We start from the raw sequence: 26,790 nt of genomic DNA, 5'->3' as shown, positions 1-26,790 counted from the left end.
TATGGAAAGGAGATGTGTCATGCAAATGGTGGTCACACCAGATACTGACTGGTTTTCTGATCCATGCCCCTACCTTTTTTTTTAAAGGTATCTGTGACCAACAGATTCCTAGACTAGCATTCCTAGTCATGTGAAATCCATAGATTAGGGCCTAATGAGTTTATTTCAATTGACGGATTTCCTTATATGAACTGTAAATTGTTGCATGTTGCGTTTATATTTTGTTCTGTGTAATTTCACAAGTTGCCATGGAAAAGGTGTTTGCCATTTTACAAATGGACCCAAATGTAATTTCTGTCACAGATGTCAGACGATCTCTAAGAAAATGTACGTACACAAGAATTCCTAGGATATATATTTCCACACTATGTAATCCCTTGATGTCATCACTTTGTCCATCCCAAAACTCTGTTTCTCTTGTGCAAAGGCACTTTCTCCTAATTAAGAGTCAAAAAATAAAATGCCTCATTGACCATTATGTTTTTTTTTACTGTGTTACCCAAAGCTCCCAACATAGTCAAATGTGGAATCCATCCAGTCGTGAAAGAATGTGGAGTGTTGTTAGCATAGAATGTATGTTTGGTATGGGCACTTTAGATTCCCCAGTTCACCACCCATCCAGGGCATAGACCTCTATTACAATACTGCTGTTCCTCCAGGTGTTGTTTCATATTGTTCCGTGATACACAGTTCTCTATTGTGTGGTTAAATGTTTGCCAAATGAACCACTTTTAATTGCAGTTGTTTACCATATTGTAGCCACATCTCTCTACAAAGCCTGGAAAATGTCCCTGTTACTGCCTTTCCAAATTCCTGAATGGTTTATACAATTTTTTAAATTTTTATTTAACCTTTATTTAACTAGGCAAGTCAGTTAATATTTACAATGACGGCCAACCCCGGCAAAACCCTAACCCAGACGATGCTGGGCCAATTGTGCGCCGCCCTATGGGACTCCCAATCACGGCTGGTTGTGATACAGCCTGGAATTGAACCAGGGTCTGTAACTGACACCACTAGCACTGAGATGCAGTGCCATACCACTGCGCCACACGGGAGCCCTAGGATACAGTCCAATCAACATTAGTCTTAATTTTGACCCTAAAATGCTATTTATTTATCAGATAGAGTATATATCTGTCCTTCATTTTGGGGAGCAGTCAGTGAAAATATTGGGTTGTGTGTCATGATAAGTAGCAGCTGAAAAATGTGAAGCCAGACTTGCTGAATTGCTATCATATAACTGAGGAATGTGCATGTGCAGTATTAGGCCTACCATTCACTGGAATAAGATGGAGTAAGTACCTGAAAGATACAGAAAACCACATAAACTGCTTTTATCCATATATGGAGAGGAACATAACACCATTTTGCATTGATGGAGAAGTACTTTAGATTGTAGATCATTTTTCTGAGGGAAATAAAAAAACATTTCAATCATTCTGATTTGTATATGTTATGTGCAGTGTTTGGAAAAAGTGACTCTTAATACCTCTACATTTTCACTGAATGGAGATGTAAAATGCGCGTGCGGATAGGGTTCCAACGCTATGCCATGTGTAGCTAGGCTACCGCTGGATTGGGAGCATCAGCAGACAAGGCAGCCTCCTCGAATAAATAGAAGGGAAAACAATGTTTGCATCTGTCGCCACACCCAACACATTAGCCGAGGTTGTAGTATCAGAAAGGGAACGTTTTAACCCGGTGACCACGACATGACCACAGCTAGAGGCTGTGAATGAGCGACAGACAGAAGAGAGACTGAGGAACGGCACAGACATCATGGCTCTTGCACATCAACAGCATACTGTAGCTCGCAGCATGAATAGATATGCCAACATTGATATGAAGAATGAATGCATGTTCAAAGGCTCTCAATATACTGGTCAGTATTGAACAATTATGGTGCCACGTGTTAAGGGACACTTCAAGACAGGCATTTAAAGATGCGGACTCGGCTCTCTGTCAATGCGCATGATACTGCGGTTCTACTACTACGGCACGCTCCAACTCACCTTGAATTGGTACGCGTCTGTCCTCCTGTCATTCGATAGTAAGGGGCGGAATAATAGCCAATACACGCCCCAAATCCTCTATCAGCAACCAATCCAATGATAGAAGAGGCGGACCTAGTGGCTAAATTCTCACAAAGATTTCACTATGCACTCGTAAAACAGCTCGGTCTACTACAATCGCGGCGGTGCAGGTGCTCTGTCTCTTCGAGAGAGGATGCGGACGGAAGGACGGGGGAGGGAAGGGATGAAGGGAATCGCCGATAGGAAAGTGCATAGAATATGAATAAAAGGGCGTCGATAAGAGCGCGCGCGGTGCAAGGTCGAATATGACAGATTCGTTGAACGGGGCACTTTGCGTTGTAATAGCTGGTCGGCAATAGTACTATGATTTGGTATGTGGCCACTTTGATAGCAAGTGTATTCAGCACCAGAGGAACGGCCGCTCAAGGTGAGTTGAAGTGCAATATATTTTGTGTCGCCCATAATATATAATTTTGAGCGACTGCATGTGGGTTTGCTGCTGGCCTTTGCATAGCATGCTCATTCTAAATTGGTACATAAACGCAATAACTGTTTTTCATTTATATAAATGGCTGCATTTTCTCTAGTCACGTGAAAGTTCTGCCTTGGTTTATTTGTATTTCTAAATATTTTATGGAAAATATTAGCCTACTCCTTATCATGCAATTATCATGTAATTTAGCCTAAAGAGTAAAAACTCATATTTGAAAGGACAAATAAGTGAGACATAATATTGCGTAATTCTGTGTAAAATAATTGGTCCATTATTTGAGCAGAAAAATACTACAAGCATATTACTCTCTCTACTGTAAGTACATATTGCTATGGTCAGTGATAGTAGCCTATACAGTCAGGACATGTGTTTCAGATGTGTCGGATAAAAGGCAAAAAACACAAAATGAAACACATTTTTCTTCTGATATTTGCTTTCGAAGAAAATCTGTCATGATCAGCAGTCTCAAATGTGATAATTTTACAAAAAGGGGTGTGACTGCTTCACTAGTTTCCAGCATGGGAAAGTAACTCCTCAATGCAGCAATATTGTCACATGACATTGGAACTTGTCTGTGCATGAATGTATTTATTTCTGTTACTTTAGATGTGTGTGTATTGTTGTGAATTGTTAGATATTACTGCACTGTTGGAGCTAGGAACACAAGCATTTTGCTACAGCCGCAATAACATCTGCTAAACATGTGTATGGACCAATAACATTTGATTTAATTAGATTTTGTCTGTTTAAATTGTATTTCAGATGGTATGTAACTGCTGTGTGTGATGTGTCAGTAACTGACAGTTGTGACTGATGCAGTGCCCATTAGAGGTGTTTACCAAATGGTCTGGAGTGGCACAATGAACTGTTTAATAATTACAATATAAATTATGCAAGTTTGTTCACATTTTCATGAAACTACTGTGTTGACCCATGGACTGACTTAACCTTGCTCTTCCAATAGTGTCCAGATGGGGGAGCCCTTTCTCGAGTCGTCATATGATGATGACTGAGCTCAATGACCCCTCATCCTCTGTCTAAAGTTACTCTGCTTTATGTTTTATTTGACAATTGAGGATTAGAATTGTTAAGTTTTAGGATTTGTGAGGGCCAGGGGTTCGTTTTTCTATATGAAACATAATTAGATATTAGTTAGTCAAAACATACGTTATTATTTCCTTTACGCTGTTTCTTTGATAATTCATACCTGTCTTGGTCTCTCATGTAGCAGTCACATTCAGTCACTGCCAGTTCCAACCCTGAAATATGTATTACCTAGGTATTACCAGTGGGCTATACAATGTTGGTTTTTTTCTTTTTAATCCCACCATTCATTTTGGTTAGGGTTAGGATTTATTTTTCCATAAAAACTGTTTTAGAAAACTGCTGAAATGTGATTACACAAATCTGAAAACTACCTATGCAAATATTAGGTTAAACAGCGTATGTGGGAAAATATTAATACCATTGGTATACTTTCTAAGAATGTCTGCGTCCTTTGGCTGTTGCGTTTACTATCTCTGTGTTAGACATGTTGGTAGAAGAGATCAAATGTCAGAGTAGAGGGTAGTGTCCCTAGCAGGGTTGGGGTCAATTCCATTTCAAACCAATCAATTCCGAAAATTAATTCAGAAGCAAAATCCTTGTTACAAACTATGGGCATGAATTACATTTGAATTTATCTCCTGAATTGATATGGACATGACCCCATTCCCAGTCCCTGGCAATATGTGTTTCATCCTACTGTACCATGACTGCCTTCCTGTTCCCTGAGCGCCGATGATGGGGATGTTGATTAAGGCAGCACCCGCACCTCTCTGATTGAGAGGGGTTGGGTTCAATGCGGAAGACACATTTCAGTTGAAGGCATTCAGTTGTACAAGTGACTAGGTATCCCCCTTTCCCTTTCCTTTTCCATGCCAAAGAGGATACAGGCAGTCTAGTCTAGGCAATCTAGTCTCTTCTCCCTCCTCTCTCTCTCTCTCTCTCTCTCTCTCTCTCATTCATTCAATCGTTCTCTGATATCATTCACTCATCTATAGTGCCCATTCACCAACAGATACCTCAGTCACTTCACTCACTCCCTCAGTCACTCACTCACTTTCACTCAGACATACAACCTATACCCTCACTCGTTCACTGTCAGGCATATGCTCTATTTACTCTCCCAATCATGGGAGTAAAGCTTGTAAACCCAGCCTAGAGAAAGCCCTGTGCTCAAGCTGTGGAAGGCAGACTTCTGCCAGCACAGCACTGGGCATGTGCCAGCTCTTTCTGCTGCAACCACTCCTCTCGCCTCGGCCAGTATGCTCCCAGTGGAATCTCCATGCAAACAAAGCCTGGAGCATTCTGGGAAAGCCAGAATGAGGAACGGGCCTGGTTGAAGCCCCCAGTTCTCTCTCTGGTTGACTACTCACACTTCTGACAAACTAGTGTAACCATACAAAACAAAGGCTGGCTCTCCCTCCCAGTTTGATGAAAATGAATACAATTCTAGTACTGTATCTCAACTCACAGAAATGTACAGCAATCACGAATGTATCCCTTATTCAATCACTCATAGTTTCTGGCTTTACTGTATGTGATGCTTAGTTGAGGTTTGATGATCTGCAGGCCTATCTGCTCCCAGGGAAGCAGTGCCAATCCTTGAAAAGTCTCACGAGAATCCCAAGGGTAGTAAAACCACAAGTACCACTCAGGCAGTCAAGAAGAAAATGGATTCCATCATTGAACAGGGAGGTTCCAAAGATTTAAATAGGGAAAAAATAACAGTCATATTATTCGGCTCAGCAGAATTTAAGAGATTCAATGTATGTCTCTGTTATTGACATAGTGAGTGAGACGGAGTGTGGCAGAGTGAGAGGGTAGATAGAGAGAGTGTAGATAGAGAGGGTAGAGACAGAGAGAGAGAGAGGGTAGAGACAGAGAGGGTAGAGACAGAGAGAGAGAGAGGGTAGAGACAGAGAGGGTAGAGACAGAGAGAGAGAGAGGGTAGAGACAGAGAGAGAGGGTAGAGACAGAGAGAGAGAGAGAGAGGGTAGAGACAGAGAGGGTAGAGACAGAGAGAGAGAGAGGGTAGAGACAGAGAGGGTAGAGACAGAGAGAGAGAGAGGGTAGAGACAGAGAGGTAGAGACAGAGAGAGAGAGAGAGAGAGAGGGTAGAGACAGAGAGAGAGGGTAGAGACAGAGAGAGAGAGAGGGTAGAGACAGAGAGAGAGAGAGGGTAGAGACAGAGAGAGAGAGGGTAGAGACAGAGAGAGGGTAGAGACAGAGAGAGGGTAGAGACAGAGAGAGAGAGGGTAGAGACAGAGAGAGAGAGAGAGAGAGGGTAGAGACAGAGAGGGGGTAGAGACAGAGAGGTAGAGAGAGAGAGAGAGAGAGAGAGAGAGGGTAGAGACGAGAGAGAGAGGGTAGAGACAGAGAGAGAGAGAGAGGGTAGAGACAGAGAGAGAGAGAGGGTAGAGACAGAGAGAGAGAGGGTAGAGACAGAGAGAGAGAGGGTAGAGACAGAGAGAGAGAGAGAGAGAGGGTAGAGACAGAGAGAGAGAGAGGGTAGAGACAGAGAGAGAGAGGGTAGAGACGAGAGAGAGGGTAGAGACAGAGAGAGGGTAGAGACAGAGAGAGGGTAGAGACAGAGAGAGAGAGAGGGTAGAGACAGAGAGAGAGAGAGAGAGAGAGAGGGTAGAGACAGAGAGGTAGAGACAGAGAGGTAGAGAGAGAGAGAGAGGGTAGAGAGAGAGAGAGAGGGTAGAGACAGAGAGAGAGGGTAGAGACAGAGAGAGAGAGAGGGTAGAGACAGAGAGAGAGAGAGGGTAGAGACAGAGAGAGAGAGGGTAGAGACAGAGAGAGGGTAGAGACAGAGAGAGAGAGGGTAGAGACAGAGAGAGAGAGAGAGAGAGGGTAGAGACAGAGAGAGAGAGGGTAGAGACAGAGAGAGAGAGGGTAGAGACAGAGAGAGAGAGGGTAGAGACAGAGAGAGAGAGGGTAGAGACAGAGAGAGAGAGAGGGTAGAGACAGAGAGAGAGAGAGGGTAGAGACAGAGAGAGAGAGAGGGTAGAGACAGAGAGAGAGAGAGGGTAGAGACAGAGAGAGAGAGAGGGTAGAGACAGAGAGAGAGGGTAGAGACAGAGAGAGAGGGTAGAGACGAGAGAGAGGGTAGAGACAGAGAGAGAGAGGGTAGAGACAGAGAGAGAGAGAGTAGAGACGGAGAGAGAGAGAGGGTAGAGACGGAGAGAGAGAGAGGGTAGAGACGGAGAGAGAGAGAGGGTAGAGACAGAGAGAGAGAGAGGGTAGAGACAGAGAGAGGGTAGAGACACAGAGAGAGAGAGAGAGAGAGAGAGGGTAGAGACAGAGAGAGAGAGGGTAGAGACAGAGAGAGGGAGGGTAGAGACAGAGAGAGGGTAGAGACAGAGAGAGAGAGAGGGTAGAGACAGAGAGAGGGTAGAGACAGAGAGAGAGAGGGTAGAGACAGAGAGAGAGAGGGTAGAGACAGAGAGAGAGAGGGTAGAGACAGAGAGAGAGAGAGGGTAGAGACAGAGAGAGAGAGAGAGGGTAGAGACAGAGAGAGAGTGGGTAGAGACAGAGAGAGAGAGGGTAGAGACAGAGAGAGAGAGGGTAGAGACGAGAGAGAGGGTAGAGACAGAGAGAGAGAGGGTAGAGACAGAGAGAGAGAGGGTAGAGACAGAGAGAGAGAGAGAGAGAGGGTAGAGACAGAGAGAGGGTAGAGACAGAGAGAGAGAGGGTAGAGACAGAGAGAGAGAGGGTAGAGACAGAGAGAGAGAGAGGGTAGAGACAGAGAGAGAGAGAGGGTAGAGACAGAGAGAGAGAGAGGGTAGAGACAGAGAGAGAGGGAGGGTAGAGACAGAGAGACAGAGAGAGGGTAGAGACAGAGAGACAGAGAGAGGGTAGAGACAGAGAGAGAGAGAGGGTAGAGACAGAGAGAGAGTGGGTAGAGACAGAGAGAGAGAGGGTAGAGACAGAGAGAGGGTAGAGACAGAGAGAGGGTAGAGACAGAGAGAGAGAGGGTAGAGACAGAGAGAGAGAGGGTAGAGACAGAGAGAGACAGAGGGTAGAGACAGAGAGAGAGTGGGTAGAGACAGAGAGAGAGAGGGTAGAGACAGAGAGAGGGTAGAGACATAGAGAGGGTAGAGACAGAGAGAGAGAGGGTAGAGACAGAGAGAGAGAGGGTAGAGACAGAGAGAGAGAGAGGGTAGAGACAGAGAGAGAGAGAGGGTAGAGACAGAGAGAGAGAGAGGGTAGAGACAGAGAGAGAGGGAGGGTAGAGACAGAGAGGGTAGAGACAGAGAGAGAGAGAGGGTAGAGACAGAGAGAGAGAGGGTAGAGACAGAGAGAGAGAGTGTAGAGACAGAGAGAGAGAGAGAGAGAGAGAGTGTAGAGACAGAGAGAGAGAGAGGGTAGAGACAGAGAGAGAGAGAGAGGGTAGAGACAGAGAGAGAGGGAGGGTAGAGACAGAGAGAGAGAGAGAGGGTAGAGAGACCTAGTAGAGTGAGAGGAGAGGAGAGTGGTAGAGACAGGGCAGTCTGTGACTGACTGGGATGTTTTAGAGCTCTGAAAGTTGCATGGAATTTATCGAGCAGATTCCTTCACTCACACTTGTTCTTGAGGGCTGTGTAATTTCTTTGATTTATTGATGTTGAATTAACATTATTTTCAATAACCAACTGTAATTAGAAAAGCCATATGAATGCGCTAATAAGCATGCTTCTTGATGCAATTAATTTACAACACTATCAGGTTATTATGGCTGAAGAATCTACTACTTGTTTAAAAAGGAAGGAAGTTGAGTCTGTGTGTGACTCGATCTGTGTTAGCATGGGGAAATGTCAGTGACTTACAACTCCTGGCTAGCACAGGGCAGGGCGGGCGCCACCCTCCTTATATCCTGATTTCCTGTAATGTGCACCTCTGGCAGTGCCCCACAGTGTTGAATTGGCCTTTGGGCCTCTGGCACGCACGCCTGGCCTGTTTCACACCCCCTCTCTGTGCCCAGTGCCCAGGCAGGAGCAGGTGTCAGCTCATTGTCGACTGAGGGCCGGGGCCCGTCCTTAATTGGGCTGTGCTTGTCTTAGGGGGACGTGCAGCTACAGAGGGCCAGAGAGTGGAGGGGAGAGAGACTGACTAGGCTGGGCTGGCTCACAACAATTGGCTGTCAGGCTAGAGATGTGTGTTAAAGGTATATGACACCCAGGTCTCTGTCTGTCAGCTGAATGCCACTGGTGTTTCAGAGATAGTAGGCAGCTAGCCTGCGGTGGCCTGGCCTCTCATCTGTGTTATGTAGTAGTGGGCAGCCTGTGTAGGAGGTAGTGTTCATGAGGCTGCTTTTCATGTAGGAGAGTGTGCTGTGCTCACAAGCATATGTTGTGTGTAGAAGGAAGGGCCACTAGCTCACATTGAGTAGAAGGAATAGGATTAAATTCAGGCCAGGGTACTGGGTGGAGGCTGGCTAGTGATGGCTATTTAACAGTCTGATGGCCTTGAAATAGAAGCTGTTTATCAGTATCTCGGTCCCAGCTTTGATGCACCTGTACTGACCTCGCCTTCTAGATGATGCCGTGGTTCGGCTGACTGAGGTCCTTGATGATCTTTTTGGCCTTCCTGTGACACCGGGTGCTGTAGATGTCCTGAAGGACAGTGTGCTCCCGGGGATGCGTTGGGCTGACCACAACACCCCCTGGAGAGCCTTGTGGTTGCGGACGGTGCAGTTGCCGTACCAGGCAGTAATACAGCCCGACAGGATGCTCTCAATGGTGCATCGGTAAAAGTTTGTGAGGGTCTTAGGGGCCAAGCCTAAATTCTTCAGCCTCCTAAGGTTGAAGAGGCGCTGTTGCACCTTCTTCACCACACTGTCTGTGTGGGTGGACCATTTCAGTTTGTCAGTGATATGTACGCCAAGGAACTTTCACCTTCTCCGCTGCGGCCCCGTTGATGTGCATGAGGGCATGCTCCCTCTGCTGTCTCCTGAAGTGCACAATCAGCTCCTTCGTTTTTTTTTACGTTGAGGGAGAGGTTATTTTCCTGGCACCACTCCGCCAGTGCCCTCACTTCCTCCCTGTAGGCTGTCTCATCATTGTTGGTAATCAGGCCTACCACAGTTGTGTCGTCTGCAAACTTAATGATTGAGTTGGAGGCGTGCGTGGTCACGCAGTCATGGGTAAACAAGGAGTACAGGAGGGGGCTGAGCAGGACCCAGTTGTACAGGGCGAGGTTCAGATCCAGGGCAATGTGCAGTGCGATGGCGATTGCATCATCCGTGGATCTGTTGGGGCTGTATGCAAATTGCAGTGGGTCTAGGGTGTTGGGAAAGGTAGAGCCTCTCAAAGTACTTCATGATGACAGAAATGGTAATTTAGCCATTTAGTTCAGTTACCTTCACTTTCTTGGGTACAGGAACAATGGTGGACATCTTGAAGTAAGTGGGGACAACAGACTGGGATAGGAAGAGACTGAATATGTCCGTAAGCACTCCAGCCAGCTGGTCTGCGCATGCTCTGAGGACGCGGCTATGGATGCCGTTTGGGCCGCTTAAATGTCTTACTCACGTCGGCCCCGGAGAATGAGAGCTCACAGTCCTCGGGAGCGGCCCATGTCGGCGGCACTATGTTATCCTCAAAGCGGGCGAAGAAGGTGTTTAGCTTGTCTGGGAGCAAGACGTCGGTGTCCGCGTCTTCCTTTATAATCCGTGATTGTCTGGAGTCCCTACCACATACGTCTCATGTCTGAGCCGTCATTAATTATATGTCATTAATTATAGGTGTCCATGTTAGCTATCCATGTTGTTTCTCTGTGTGATGCCTAGTATGTAGTGCACTATGTACTCCTATCCATGTGTCCTGACTACACTCATTGCATTGCACCTCATTGCCACACATACACTGTCATTACTCTCTCTCCTTGGTGAGGATCAAAGGTGCCAGATCATCTTGGCACATGTTTGAAGATAGCCAGACCCCTCTCTTCCACAGAAGAGGGAAGGGGGGGCTGTGCTGGAATTCCTGCGAAACAGTAACGGTTAATGTGATTGGATGTTAATTATTTGACTCGGCTACCTGTATTTGACATTGTGTTGTTCTTTCGCTGAACACTAGATGGTTTAATTTTATTTTTGGCAGCGAAACAAGGCTACTCAGGAGAGAAAAAAACCTCACCCAAATGTATAGCCCCATTGGAAAATATAAATTGACTGTTTGAAAATGTGAATATCTTTTTTTATATATATATATATATATATATATATATAAATATATATATATTAAAAAAAGTGAATCACATTTTATTTGGCATACCCCCGACGGCATTGCGTACCCCAGTTTGGGAATACCTGCCATAGACGGATTGAGTGGTTTCAACAGAGAGACGACAGAGAAAGACATCTACACATAAATATACATTGCATTTCTAATCCGAATGAGCGGTTGTTAGAGTTCTAAGTATTCTGGTTACGGTGAGCGTAGTTTCCAAATGTATGTACGATAAGTTAACTCTTTGTCTCTCCCTTACCTAGTAGGCCCTCCCTTTCCATTGCGTTACCAAACGGTCATGCTTTTGTTAGTCGACTAGAGACCTGTTTTCATTGTATTATGTATGTAATCAATAACCTACAGTTGAAGTCGGAAGTTTACATACACCTTAGCCAGATACATTTAAACTCTGTTTTTCCACAATTCCTGACATTTAATCCTTGTAAAAATTCCCTGTCTTAGGTCAGTTAAGATCACTACTTTATTTTAAGAATGTGAAATGTCAGAATAATAGTAGAGAGAATGATTTATTTCAGCTTTTATTTCTTTCATCACATTCCCAGTGGGTCAGAAGTTTACATACACTCAATTAGTATTTGGTAGCCTTGCCTTTAAATTGTTTAACTTGGGCCTCCTTGCTTGCACATGCTTTTTCAGCTCTGCCCACAAATTTTCTATAGGATTGAGGTCAGGGCTTTGTGATGGCCACTCCAATACCTAGACTTTGTTGTCCTTAAGCCATTTTTCCACATCTTTGGAAGTATGCTTGGTGTCATTGTCCATTTGGAAGACCCATTTGCGACCAAGCTTTAACTTCCTGACTGATGTCTTGAGATGGTGCTTCAATATATCCTTATCATTTTCCAACCTCATGATGCCATCTATTTTGTGAAGTGCATCAGTCGGTTGGGATGGTGGGATGGTGTTCTTCGGCTTGCAAGCGTTTTTATGGCGGTTTTTGAGCAGTGGCTACTTCCTTGCTGAGCGGCCTTTCAGGTTATGTCGATACAGGACTCATTTTACCTTTGATATAGATACTTTTGTACCTGTTTCCTCCAGCATCTTCACAAGGTCCTTTGCTGTTGTTCTGGGATTGATTTGCACTTTTCGCACCAAAGTACGTTCATCTCTAGGAGACAGAACGCGTCTCCTTCGTGAGCGGTATGATGGCTGCTTGGTCCCATGGTGTTTATACTTGCATACTATTGTTTGTACAGATAAATGTGGTACCTTCAGGCGTTTGGAAATTGCTCCCAAGGATAAACCAGACTTGTTGAGGTCTACAATTGTTTTCTGAGGTCTTGGCTGATTTCTTTTGATTTTCCCATGTCAAGCAAAGAGGCACTGAGTTTGAAGGTAGGCCTTGAAATACATTCACAGGTACACCTCCAATTGACTCAAATTTAGTCAATTAGCCTATCAGAAGCTTCTAAAGCCATGACATCACTTTCTGGAATATTCCAAGCTGTTTAAAGGCACAGTCAACTTAGTGTATGTAAACTTCTGACCCACTGGAATTGTGATACAGTGAATTATAATTGAAATAATCTGTCTGTAAACAATGTTGGAAAAATTACTTGTGTCATGCACAAAGTAGATGTCCCAAAACTATAGTTTGGGACATCTGCACCAGAACACTGTCTGTGCTGTTGCTGAAGTGCTTGTACTGTGATATTCACCTTTGCTCCTTTGCTCAATGCCTGATTTCATATCTCGCTCAAGGTTCTCAACACGCTATCACAGATTAAATTGAAATAGACACAAATAATATTTTTGAAATTGGTTTCAGGCACACGAAAAAGTAAAAAAAAAGTTGTGTCCACCAAACTATTTTCTTTTTCATTGCGCATTCGTATACAGTACACGATTTTCTTCATAACAAATTCAAATTTGTTGTGGCTAACATTAGCTAGGTTAGCTAGGTGACTAATGTTAGCGAGGCTAAGGGTTAAGGTTAGGATTAGGGGTTAATTAAGGTTAGGATCAAATCAAATCAAATTGTATTTGTCACATGTGCCAAATACAACAGGTATTACAACCTTACAGTGAAATGCTTACTTACAAGCCCTTAACCAACTATGCTTTACGAAGTAAAGAAAACAAATTAAAATAAGTGTTAAGTAAAAAATAGATAAGTAGAAAATAGAAAATAAAAGTAGCAAATAATTAAACGGCAGCATTAAAATAACAAGTGAGGCTATATACAAGGGTTACCGGTACAGAGTCAATGTGAGGGGGGCACCGGTTAGTTGTGGTAATTGAGGTGATATGTACATGTAGGTAGAGTTAAAGTGACTAATTAAGGTTAGGGTTAGGTAACATGCTAGCTAAGTAGTTAAAGGGTTAGGGTTAGCTAACATGCTAGCTAAGTATTTAAAGGGTTAGCTAAATTGCTAGCTCAGTAGTTAAAGGGATAGAGTTAGCTAACAAAAAAAAGTAGTAGTAAGTAGTTACAGTTGCTAATTAGCTAAAATGCTAACGTTGGCCATCATGGAATTCGAACACGCAACGTTTGGGTTGCTAGACCTTTGCGTTATACGCCCACCCTAATCAAACCTCCCTCCTATCGTTTCTGTCTTAAGTAACCTACTGCCCTTATATGTGTTTAAAATTCACTGTATACCAAATCATGTGGTGAACACAAATGTTTTTACTTTTTCGTGTGTGTCACGAATTTCCCAAGTAATTGATGTCTATTTCACAATAGTTTGTGATAGTGGGTTGTAGCACTGTAGAACTGCCAGGATCCAAAGCACTGTTCTCCAACCCCTACCTTGTAATGTTTTGATGGTAGATTTGTCACAGATTGAGTCAGTGTCAGGAAGAGGATTTAGGCACCCTGGGGTGACATGAAAACCCCCCCAATGGCTCCAAATGTAGTACATTTATTATTTATATTTATTAAAATTGTATATTATCTGTTATCACATTGGCCTTCGATAATGTCAAAATATTTCACAGCTATTGTTCTAGCTGGTATAATTACAGCCCAACGTGCCTGGCGAGTCCACACACACACAAATATGTGATCATTATTGCAAGTACAGTAAAGAGTACTTTTCATGCAAGTGCCATTATTGTCACTGCGGCTCGAAAGGCAGGTTAAAATCTCCAGCGTATTTAACTCCTAACTGTACATGCTGTTCTACTGTGAACATTCAGGTTCTGCTCTGAACAGATGTTGATTGACTCAGAACAGATGTATTTTATTGATTAAGTGAGCTGCAACAGAAGGAGGCTGCTTGCAGTGAGTAACTGTGTCTAGTATTGGTAATGAACCTGCCTATTTAACTGGTGCCAAATAATCTGGAATTTTAGCCCTGCGTTGTGCTCTGGGACATGAACTGCCTTTGATTTAGCTAATTTACCTAACAGATGTAGACAGCAGCATAGTGTACTGGATAAAGTCGTCCCTTCAGGAATTCGTTATGAGCAGGATCAGCACTACTGTTAGTTGTAGTTAGGAGTTAGGATTAGGGCTGTTGTGGTGACCGTATTCCGCCACACCAGCAGGCACAAGTCATGAAGGCAGTCAAATTCCTTGTGACCGTTTAGTCAGGGTAATTAGGCTTCTCCAAGGTCTGATGCACTCTATTGTGCCTCTAATCACTCTGACATTAACGCAAATGTTTTCGAAAATCTAATGAAACACTTTGTGAGAGCTCATGAGCTCATGTTGTGCAACAACTCAATAGGCTATGCAATTGCGCGAGAAAACATAATGATGGCTTCTACTAAAAAGAGGAGGATCCCATCAGCTTTCTATGGGCTAGGCCTACTATATTTATTTCTCAACTTCCATAATATTAAGCACATTGCTTATATTTACAACAGGACTATAGGCTACCTGGCTTGCATGAAAATAAACCGCTGGGAAAGCGTTGGCCATTCACTATTTAAGTGCATAGATGACATGTATTTTCTTTTACGCTGCCCCTGTTTCGATACGGTGCATAATAATGGTACATTCTAAATCAAAACAAATTTTACACATATTATTTAGTGTATATACATATTCAATCAAGAATAGTCTGATTGGTGACAATATTAGCCTTTCACTTGTAAATTATATATTATTAATGATGCCCAGCATAAGAAACAATGCCTTTTTTTGCGACTTTTTCTAATCATAGACGGACACCTCGTGTAGCCTAGACCATGGGCCTATATGTTTTAATAAGGTTTCTATCACAACTAAAGTGGCCAAATAACTTCTCAAAATTAAGCAAATTAATCTGCTTTACAAGGGGTGTTAAGCCTAACTGTCACGTCAGAATAAATGGTCGGGAGACAGGCGCAGGAATGCGTAATATGGGATTTTATTTACCCAAATTACAGCATGCCATGTACAGGCACAGGGACAAAGACCAAAGAAACACTATACAAAACACAGGGTTGAGACCTAAACAAAAGAGCGAGGAGTACCTCGAATAAATACACGATCGCACAATGATTATCACTTGGGATGAGACCGGTAATCATTTGCACAATACACGTGGCACGAAAGCCAAAACAAAACAGCACAGGTACTCACACACCAACGGACATTGAAACAATAATCGACAGGACAATGGTGAACAAAGGGCACACTTATACAATTACTAATCAAATGGGATTAGGGACCAGGTGTGCGTAATGACAGTTCCGGAGGGATCCGTGACACTAACGGGCATACATAAGCAGCACATTTTTTTCATTTATTTTCATTTCACCTTTATTTAACCAGGTAGGCTAGTTGAGAACAAGTTCTCATTTGCAACTGCGACCCGGCCAAGATAAAGCATAGCAATTCAACACATACAACAACACAGAGTTACACATGGAATAAACAAAGCATACAGTCAATAATACAGTAGAAAAAAATAAAAATAAAAAACAAAAAGTCTATATACAGTGAGTGCAAATGAGGTAAAATAAGGGAGTTAAGGCAATAAATAGGCCATGGTGGCGAAGTAATTACAATATAGCAATTAAACACTGGAATGGTAGATGTGCAGAAGATGAATGTGCAAGTAGAGATACTGGGGTGCAAAGGAGCAAGATGATAAATAAATAAATACAGTATGGGGATGAGGTAGTTGGATGGGCTGTTTACAGATGGGCTATGTATAGGTGCAGTGATCTGTGAGCTGCTCTGACAGCTGGTGCTTAAAGCTAGTGAGGGAAATATGAGTCTCCAGCTTCAGTGATTTTTGCAGTTCGTTCCAGTCATTGGCAGCAGAGAACTGGAAGGAATGGCGACCAAAGGAGGAATTGGCTTTGGGGGTGACCAGTGAGATATACCTGCTGGAGCGCAGGTGCTGCTATGAGTGGGTGCTGCTATGGTGACTAGTGAGCTGAGATAAGGCGGGGCTTTACCTAGCAGAGACTTGTAGATGACCTGGAGCCAATGGGTTTGGCGACGAGTATGAAGAGAGGGCCAACCAACGAGAGCGTACAGGTCACAGTGGTGGGTAGTGTATGGGGCTTTGGTGACAAAAGGGATGGCACTGTGATAGACTGCATCCAATTTGTTGTGTAGAGTGTTAGAGGCTATTTTATGGATGACATTGCCGAAGTCGAGGGTCGGTAGAATGGTCAGTTTTATGAGGGTATGTTTGGCAGCATGAGTGAAGGATGCTTTGTTGTGATATAGGAAGCCGATTCTAGATTTAATTTTGGATTAGAGATGCTTAATGTGAGTCTGGAAGGAGAGTTTACAGTCTAACCAGACACCTAGGTATTTGTAGTTGTCAGAGCCGTCCAGAGTAGTGATGCTGGACGGGCGGGCAGGTGCGGGCAGTGATCGAATGAATAGCATGCATTTAGTTTTACTTGTATTTAAGAGCAGTTGGAGGCCACGGAATGAGAGTTGTATGGCATTGAAGCTCGTCTGGAGGTTCAACGCAGTGTCCAAAGAGGGGCCAGAAGTATACAGAATGGTGTCATCTGCGTAGAGGTGGATCAGAGAATCACCAGCAGCAAGAGCGACATCATTGATGTATACAGAGAAGAGAGTCGGCCCGAGAATTGAACCCTGTGGCACCCACATAGAGACTGCCAGAGGTCCGGACAACAGGCCCTCCGATTTGACACACTGAACTCTATCAGAGAAGTAGTTGGTAAACCAGGCGAGGCAATCATTTGAGAAACCAAGGCTGTCGAGTCTGCCAATAAGAATGTGGTGATTGACAGAGTCGAAAGCCTTGACCAGGTCGATGAATACGGCTGCACAGTAATGTCTCTTATCGATGGCGGTTATGATATCGTTTAGGACCTTGAGCGTGGCTGAGGTGCACCCATGACCAGCTCTGAAACCAGATTGCATAGCGGAGAGGGTATGGTGGGATTCAAAATGGTCGGTAATCTGTTTGTTAACTTGGCTTTCGAAGACCTTAGAAAGACAGGGTAGGATAGATATAGGTCTGTAGCAGTTTGGGTCTAGAGTGTCACCCCCTTTGAAGAGGGGGATGACCGCGGCAGCTTTCCAATCTTTGGGAATCTCAGACGATACGAAAGAGAGGTTGAACAGGCTAGTAATAGGGGTAGCAACAATTTTGGCAGATCATTTTAGAAAGAGAGGCTCCAGATTGTCTAGCCCAGCTGGTTTGTAGGGGTCCAGATTTTGCAGCTCTTTCAGAACATCAGCTATCTAGAGTTAGGTGAAGGAGAAATGGTGGGGACTTGGGCGGGATGCTGTGGAGGGTGCCGGGCAGTTGACCGGGGTAGGGGTAGCCAGGTGGAAAGCATGGCCAGCCGTAGAGAAATGCTTATTGAAATTCTCAATTATAGTGGATTTATCGGTGGTAACCGTGTTTCCTAGCCTCAGAGCAGTGGGCAGCTGGGAGAAGGTGCTCTTATTCTCCATGGACTTTACAGTGTCCCAGAACTTTTTTGAGTTTGTACTACAGGATGCAAATTTCTGTTTGAAAAAGCTAGCCTTAGCTTTCCTAACTGCCTGTGTATATTTGTTCCTAACTTCCCTGAAAAGTTGCATATCACCGGGGCTATTCGATGCTAATGCAGGATGTTTTTGTGCTGGTCAAGGGCAGACAGGTCTGGATTGAACCAAGGACTATATCTATTCCTAGTTATACATTTTTTGAATGGAGCATGCTTATTTAAGATGGTGAGGAAGGCACTTTTAAAGAATAACCAGGCATCCTCTGCTGACGGGATGGGGTCAATGTCATTCCAGGATACCCCGGCCAGGTCGATTAGAAAGGCCTGCTCGCAGAAGTGTTTTAGTGAGCGTATGACAATGATTTTTTAAAAATGTTTCCTTTATTTAACTAGGCAAGTCAGTTAAGAACAAATACTTATTTTCAATGATGGCCTAGGAACAGTGGGTTAACTGCCTTGTTCAGGGGCAGAACGACAGATTTGTACCTTGTCAGCTCGGGGATTCAAACATGCAACCTTTCGGTTACTAGTCCAACGCTCTAACCACTAGGCTACCCTGCCGCCCCATGATGAGGGGTGGTCGTTTGATTGCAGACCCATTACGGATGCAGGCAATGAGGCAGTGATCGCTGAGATCTTGATTGAAAACAGCATAGGTGTATTTGGAGGGCGAGTTAGTTAGGATGATATCTATGAGGGTGCCCGTGTTTATGGATTTGTGGTTGTACCTGGTAGGTTCATTGATAATTTGTGTGAGATTGAGGGCATCAAGCTTAAATTGTAGGATGGCCGGGGTGTTAAGCATGTCCCAGTTTAGGTCACCTAGTAGCACGAGCTCAGAGGATAGATGGGGGCAATCAATTCACATATGTTGTCGAGGGCACAGCTGGGGGCAGAGGGTGGTCTATAGCAAGCGGCAACGGTGAGAGACTTATTTCTGGAAAGGTGAATTTTTAGAAGTAGAAGCTCGAATTGTTTGGGTACAGACCTGGATAGTAAGACAGAACTCTGCAGGCTATCTTTGCAGTAAATTGCAACACCGCCCCCTTTGGCAGTTCTATCTTGTCGGAAAATGTTATAGTTAGGGATGGAGATTTCAGGGTTTTTGGTGGTTTTCCTAAGCCAGGATTCAGACACGGCTAAGACATCCGGGTTGGCAGAGTGTGTTAACCTGTCTGGGCTAAGGGGCAGTATTTTCACGGCCGGATGAAAAACGTACCCAATTTAAACAGGTTACTACTCTGGCCCAGAAACTAGAATATGCATATTATTAGTAGATTTGGATAGAAAACACTCCGACGTTTCTAAAACTGTTTGAATGGTGTCTGTAAGTATAACAGAACTCAAAAACCTGAGAAAAATCCAAGCTGGAGGTGTCTGTGGGTTGACGTTGCACTTCCTAAGGCTTCCATTGGCTGTCTAAAGCCTTCAGAAAGTGGTTTGAGCATTTTCCTGTCACTGGGCAGATAACAGGAGCTCCGTTTCTGAGTGGTCTGCCTGGCAACAAAGGGATTGGATATGCGCAGTCACGCGAGCACGCCGTTCCTGCTTTTTCTTCTTGAATGAATATGCTATTGTCCGGTTGGAATATTATCGCAATTTTACGTTAAAAATACCATAAAGATTGATTTTAAACAGTGTTTGACATGCTTCTAAGTACGGTAATGGAACATTTTGACTTTTCGTCTCTCGTTCCGCGCTCACGGGCTATGACTTTGGATAAGTGATCTGTACGCATGAACAAAACGGAGGTATTTGTACATAAATATGGATTATTTCGAACAAAAACAACATTTCTTGTGGAAGTAGCAGTCCTGGGAGTGCATTCTGACGAAGATCAGCAAAGGTAAGAGAATATTTCTAATACTAATTCTGAGTTTAGGTTGCCCCGAACTTGGCGGGTGTCTGAATAGTTCACCGTGATAGCTGAGCTATGTACTCAGAATATTGAAAAATGTGCTTTCTCCGTAAAGATATTTTAAAATCTGACACAGCGGTTGCATCCAAGGGTAGTCCATCTATAATTCTTTAAATAATTCTTATATATTTTGTCAACGTTCATGATGAGTATTTTTGTAAATTGATGTGCATATTCTCCGGGAGTTTTGGTGGGAATACATTTTCTGAACATCACGCGCCAATGTAAAATGCTGTTTTTGGATATAAATATGAACTTTATCGAACAAAACATACATGTATTGTGTAACATAATGTCCTAGGAGTGTTATCTGATGAAGATCGTCAAAGGTTAGTGCTTCATTTAGCTGTGTTTTGGGTTTTATTGACACATGTCCTTGCTTGGAAAATGTCTGTGTGATTCTTTTTGTCTATGTACTCTCCTAACATAATCTAATGTTTTGCTTTCGCTGTAAAGCCTTTTTGAAATCGGACAATGTTGTTACATTAAGGACAAGTGTATCTTTAAAATGGTGTAAAATAGTTTAAACCAGGTGATGTCATCGCATATGTAGGAGGTGGAACAACATGGTTGGTTAAGGCATATTGAGCAGGGATAGAGGCTCTACAGTGAAATAAGACAGTAATCACTAACCAGGACAGTAATGGATGAGGCATATTGATATTAGAGAGAGGCATGCATAGCCAAGTGATCATATGGGTCCAGTGAGTGGTTGGGCTGGCTGGGGACACGGCAATTCAGACAGTTAGCAGGCCGGGGCTAACAAGCTAGCAGTTAGCAGACCGGGGTTAGCAAGCAATCAGTAAGCAGACTGTGGCTAGCAAGCTAGCAGTTAGCAGACAGGGGCTAGCAAGCTAGCAGTTAGCAGACCGGGGCTAGCAAGTTAGCAGAAGGGCCTTTGGGGTACGTCGCGATGGAGGTAAGTCTGTTTTTGCCTCCTCGTGTGGTGACGTCGATAGACCAGTCGTGGATTAGTAGGGTTCCAAGTATCTCTAGATGGTTAGCAGGCCGCGGTTAACAGAAATGGGCCTTCAGCGGACGTCGTGCCTGAGGGGCCTGTTGGAATCCTCGGGCAGATTATGACGGTATTCTAGTCGTAGAGGATCGGCGAGGTTCCGTGCCCCGCACCGACAGTAGAAGGGGTCTGGATATTGTAGCCCAGGAGTGGGCTTCGATGGTAGCCCAGGAGCCCTAGCCGGGCTATCTTCAGGCTAATTGGTGCTTGCTCTGGGATGGAAACGCTAGCCAGGAGTAGACACCCGGGATTGCGGTTAGCTAGTTGCGAAGATCCAGATGAAAAGGTTCAGAGTTTACGGTAGGAATCCGGGGATATGGAGAGAAAAATAGGTCTGTTATGCTCTGGTTTGAGTCACGAGCTTTCCGAGCTAAAGGTTAGCTGATGACCGCTAGCAGTGGTTTGCTGTCTGATAGCTGGCAGCTAGTTAGCTGGCTAGCTTCAGTTGAGGGATTCCAGATCCGAAGTAAATAGAAATACTTTCGAAAAAAAATAGACTCACGCCACATTGGGTGAGGCGGGTTGCAAGAGAGAAACATGAGTTTCAAGTTTGGGGAAGATAATTTTCACCATAATAATGCACCTTTATAATAAAAGCTTTACATTCAGAATTGCATTTGCGGTCACTTTCGATAAGGGTGTTTTCCGCTAATGGAACATTCTCACTTATAGCCACTAATGTGCGCATTGCTGCGCTTCTAATGTGAAGAAATAGCCTAATAGTTTATCAATATTTTAAGCTAAGCGTTCTGATCTGTTACGTCAGCCACACTGCGTGAAATGTTTTGGGATGCTAGTAGTTGTATTATTTTGGCACAGCTGTCCCAGACTATGTTTGGAGTATTTATTTCTCGCATAGAATAGAATATGTCGACTTTTGTACTATGGGGGATAGTAGATTGACATAGGCTAGTGCTTTTGCTGTTCGTTAGGCCTACTCATCTTGTTGGCTAACGAAAAGAAAATGTGGACAGTTCTTCCAATATCTTCAATAATCACCTCGGAATTGGATAAGGACATGCGCAGTTGCGTCCCCGATGTGTCTGTCTTCACTTGTAGCCTGTGAGAAAGACCCGATCACGTGATGGAGAGCGCGCAGCACTCAGGGGGAATGGCACAAAGGCCCCTACACTGCAAATGGCATGGATTTTTTTAGGCTGCATTAAAGCCACACAAAGGGGATGCCGCCATTAAATTCTAGGCATTATCAAGTGCTTGTCAAATTGTGAATGAGTGACTGATGTAGTGTGTACAGCCTACGCAAAAAAATTAAGCAGAGCTCATGCCTTTCAAGTGTCTTTTTTCAAATCATCATTAGAGTCGCATCATACAGCCTTACAATGTATTAAAAATCAAAACAAATAGCCCAACATTTGTAGAACATCTAAAGTTACATTAATAACTCTATAATTAATAACTCTAATAGGAATACCTATTTCTTTGTTAACTGCTCAACACAGAATAACCACATGTTCGCACTCCCTCAAATCATTTGGAGAAAATATCCTTTCTATTTCATTCAGCTTTGTTCAACTGTATTCTTCATACTATAAAATAATATAAAATAATGCCACAGAGTTCTAAGCGAATCTTGTCAGCTAAATTAACTAGTGTATCCCAAAGCCATTTGTCATAGCCAGATCAGGACCTAACATAAGGACAACTCAGAGTATGCTATTCTGTTCTTCTGAAATAGACTAAATTTTCTTCATATCATGCTTCTTTAGACCTGTCTAAAATAAGTAACTGATTTATTGTGAAGGTGTAGGCTATATTACATGGATTTATTAGACTTTTTAAAATGTAGATGTTCCAAAGGTCTGCATCAGTGGCTTGTAGGCTATGTGTGAAAGCCAGGAGATGCTAAATGTGTTTATGTTAATAAACGGTCAATTGCCTTGGCTGACAAAATTTCGTGACCGCCACAGCCCTAGTTAGAATACATTAAAACATACAGTAGTTCTGAATTATATGTCTAAGAAGGTTGTTGTCTTAGTTACAATACTAAACTAATATAGGGCAGGCTATAAAAGATTGACTTGTGGTCTTTCTGTTAGATGTATTGGTGCCTCAGTGATGACACCTGGTCTTTGAGATAAGCTCAGCCTGTGAAGAGGTAGTGGAGGTTAGAACAGGGAGGGCCTGTATCATGATTTGCACCGCTGGCATTTATGTCTTGTTGAGAGCGTAAATATGTTCCCTTGAAAAAGCTCCAATAAACCCTGCCGGGTCACTGTGTCTCCATTAAGGAAATGAAAACGGCGGTATCAGTGACCCTTATCCCCTTTGATGATGTCATGAAGGGATTGGGGAGTTATTAGCCAGGCAGTATATTATCCTGGGTCTTTATAGTAATTCCTACATTGCTCTATTCCTCTGCCCAGAACTTACTGCTCTCAGGGCAGGCCGGCAAGTATCCAAAAAGAGCTCCTGAAACCTGAACTGTCTGCAGAGAACCAATGGGTTTCAGCACTGCTGTGCCCCAAGCACAGAGTATAGGCTTTATAATGTGACAGCACTTAGTTCTCAAGCCAAACAATGTGGATAATATTTTATCCTCCTCAACTTGTGTGGATAGTACTTGGCCTGCTTGGTCCCTTACGTAAAAAACATGTGAACGCATGAATAGAGAATGGTGGCGGAGGGGATGGCTGCAGTTTTACATGCGTTTTTTCGCGTTGTTTGTAACTTATTTTTTAAACTTATTTTGTACATAATGTTGCTGCTACCATCGCTTCTGGACACCAGAACAGCGATTACTCACCTCGAACTTGACAAAGGTTTTTCTTTAATGAGTCCGATGCGAAGGATATACTGCTTTCTCGGGAACGGGCCCAAATCCCCATCATTTGCATGAAGAAAAGACGGAGAAAAAGGGGGCGGAGGTCAGACTGCCTTCTGAGAATTCGTAGGCGAATGAGTAAATCCCCTCTACCATCAGTCCTATTAGCCAACGTCCAATCATTGGATAACATGATGGATGAGCACCGATCAAGGATATCCTACCAATGGGACATTAAATACTGTAATATCTTATGTTTCACCGAGTCGTGGCTGAACGACAACAAGAATAACATAGAGCTGGCTGGGATTTCGGTCAAGATAGAACAGCTGCCTCCGGTAAGACAAGGGGTGGCGGTCTGTGTCTATTTGTAAATAACAGCTGGTTTACAAAATGTAATATTAAGGAAGTCTCAAGGTTTTGCTTGCCTGAGTATCTCATGATAAGCTGTAGAACACACTATTTACCAAGAGAGTTTTGTTCTATATTTTTTGTAGCTGTCAATTTACCACCACAAACCAATGCTGGCACTAAGACGGCACTCAACGAACTGTATAGGGCCATAAGCAAACAGGAAAATGCTCATCCAGAGGCGGCACTCTTTAATGCAGGGAAACTTAAATCCGTTTTACCTCATTTCTACCAGCATGTTAAATGTGCAACCAGATGTAAAACAACTCTATACCACCTTTACTCCACACACAGAAATGTGTACAAAGCTCTCCCCCACCCTCCATTTGGCAAATCTGACCATAGCTCTATCCTCCTGATTCCTGATTACAAGCAAAAACCAAAGCAGGAAGTACCAGTGACTCGTTCGATAAGGAACTGGTCAGAGGACGCAGGTACTAAGCTACAGGACTGTTTTGCTAGCACTGGCTGGAATATGTTCCGGGATTCTTCCGATGGCATTGAGGAGTACACCACATCAGTCACTGGCTTCATCAATAAGTGCATTAATGATATCGTCCCCACAGTGAACATACGTACATACCCCAACCAGAAGCCATGGATTACAGGCAACATCCGCACTGAGCTAAAGGGTAAAGCTGCTGCTTTCAAGGAGCGGGACTCTAACCCGGACGCTTATAAGAAATCCCGCTATGCCCTCTGACGAACCATCAAACAGGCAAATCGTCAATACAGGACTAAGATTGAATCGTACTACACCGCATTCGATGCTCGTTGGATGTGGCAGGGCTTGCAAATTATTACGGACTACAAAGGGAATCACAGCCGCGAGCTGCCCAGTGACATGAGCCTACCAGACGAGCTAAATAACTTCTATGCTGCGTGATCACTCTCTCCGTAACCGATGTGAGTAAGACCTTTAAACAGGTCGACATTCACAAAACCGTATGGCCAGACGGATTACCAGGACGTGTACTCCGAGCATGCGTTGACCAACTGGCAAGTGTCTTCACTGACATTTTCAACCTGTCTCTGACTGAGTCTGTAATACCAACATGTTTCAAGCAGACCACCATAGTCCCTGTGGCCAAGAACACCAAGGAAACCTGCCGAAAGGACCGACCCGTAGCACTCACGTCTGTAGCCATGAAGTACTTTGAAAGGCTGGTCATGGCTCACATCAACACCATTATCCCAGAAAACCTAGACCCACTCCAATTTGCATACCGCCCCAACAGACCCACAGATGATGCAATCTCTGTTGCACTCCACACTGCCCTTTCCCACCTGGACAAAAGGAACACCTACGTGAGTGCTATTCATTGACTACAGCTCAGTGTTCAACACTATAGTGCCCTCAAAGCTCATCACTAAGCTAAGGACCCTGGGACTAAACACCTCCCTCTGCAACTTCCTAACAGGCCGCCCCCAGGTGGTAAGGGTAGGTAACAACACATCTGCCAGGGTCCCCTCAGGGGTGCGTGCTCAGTCTCCTGCTATACTCCCTGTTCACCCGTGACTGCATGGCCAAGCACGATTCCAACACCTTCATTAAGTTTTCTGACTACACAACAGGGCTAGGCCTGATCATTGACAACGATGGAGAAAAAAGAATAATGTGGTTTCATGTGAAATCATGTGGTTTTCCGGCAAGGGGAGGCTCATTTAGCTTAACCAGTGTTTGTAAAGTAGCCCATGTCATGTATTGCTTTTCTCTTGCTCGGGGATACAGTTGATTATCACCTCATAAGTAATCCAAACGATCTAGATGCCTTATAATCTATTAGTGTGGAAGACACATGTTGAGTCAATAAAAATATTTTTAATTGATAGAAGAGGGCACAATTTCAGGTAACTGAGTATTGAATTCTCTGATAAGTCTTCTACAGAAAAATACAGTGTTGTCCATCACAGACTGACTCCAACTGAATAGATTCGTTTTCTGAAAATAGATCCAGTCATTAGGCAGCTACAACACACAGTAAAAGGGTGCTGTGAAAACTAAGAGGAGATAGGAGTAGTCTATGATCGAAATATGGGATGTGTAATGTATGCTGCACAACTAATATGTTATGAATGTGTTATAAATAGGGGTGTTAAGGCGTGTGTAAAGGTGAAGGCTAAATGTGATCGACTCAACAAGTTAGCAACAATTTCAATGGAGACTGAATTAGTTAATGCATGTATAGCTCTTCAAAGTCAGTTCAGAGTAAGATCTTAAGTGGGTATGGTGTAAACTGACAGAGTGAAGGAGAATTAATTAGTCCAGGTCGGGTCCTGCAGGGCTCATGTGATTTTGTTGTGTGACAGAAGCAGAGTGGGGGGAACAGCTTATCACACAAGCGCATTAGATCGTGGTGTTTACATTCTGTGGAGCAGTGGCACCATGTCTACCACCCTCCAGCCATCACTACTCAGTCTCCTCTACCATGTCTACCTCCCTCCAGCCATCACTACTCAGTCTCCTCTACCATGTCTACCACCCTCCAGCCATCACCACTCAGTCTCCTCCACCATGTCTACCTCCCTCCAGCCAACACCACTCAGTCTCCTCTACCATGTCTACCGCCCTCCAGCCATCACCACTCAGTCTCCTCTACCATGTCTACCACCCTCCAGCCATCACCACTCAGTCTCCTCTACCATGTCTACCACCCCTCCAGCCATCACAACTCAGTCTCCTCTACCATGTCTATCACCCTCCAGCCATCACCACTCAGTCTCCTCTCACTCAGTCCTCCAGCCATCAACACTCAGTCTTCTCTACCATGTCTACCTCCCTCCAGCCATCACACTCAGTCCCCTCTACCATGACTACAGCCCTCCAGCCATCACCACTCAGTCTCCTCTACCATGTCTACCACCCTCCAGCCATCACCACTCAGTCTCCTCTACCATGACTACAGCCCTCCAGCCATCAACACTCAGTCTTCTCTACCATGTCTACCTCCCTCCAGCCAGCACCACTCAGTCTCCTCTACCATGACTACAGCCC

General features: G+C 44.0%; 1 protein-coding gene across 1 annotated transcript in view; it reads left to right on the top strand.

The window, feature by feature from the left end:
- The first annotated feature begins 2,155 nt into the window (after nt 1-2,155).
- The window catches only part of LOC106581149 (protein turtle homolog B), an 89,851-nt gene continuing 65,216 nt past the window's right edge, over nt 2,156-26,790 (top strand). Inside the window, 1 exon segment of the mRNA XM_014162997.2 lies at nt 2,156-2,463. Coding sequence (XP_014018472.2) covers nt 2,400-2,463 — 64 coding nt within the window. The 5' untranslated portion in view covers nt 2,156-2,399.

Source organism: Salmo salar, chromosome ssa20, assembly GCF_905237065.1.
Source record: "Salmo salar chromosome ssa20, Ssal_v3.1, whole genome shotgun sequence".
Taxonomy (NCBI): domain Eukaryota; kingdom Metazoa; phylum Chordata; class Actinopteri; order Salmoniformes; family Salmonidae; genus Salmo; species Salmo salar.
The sequence above is the reverse complement of the archived record's forward strand: the minus strand, read 5'-3'. Positions and strand labels throughout refer to the sequence as shown.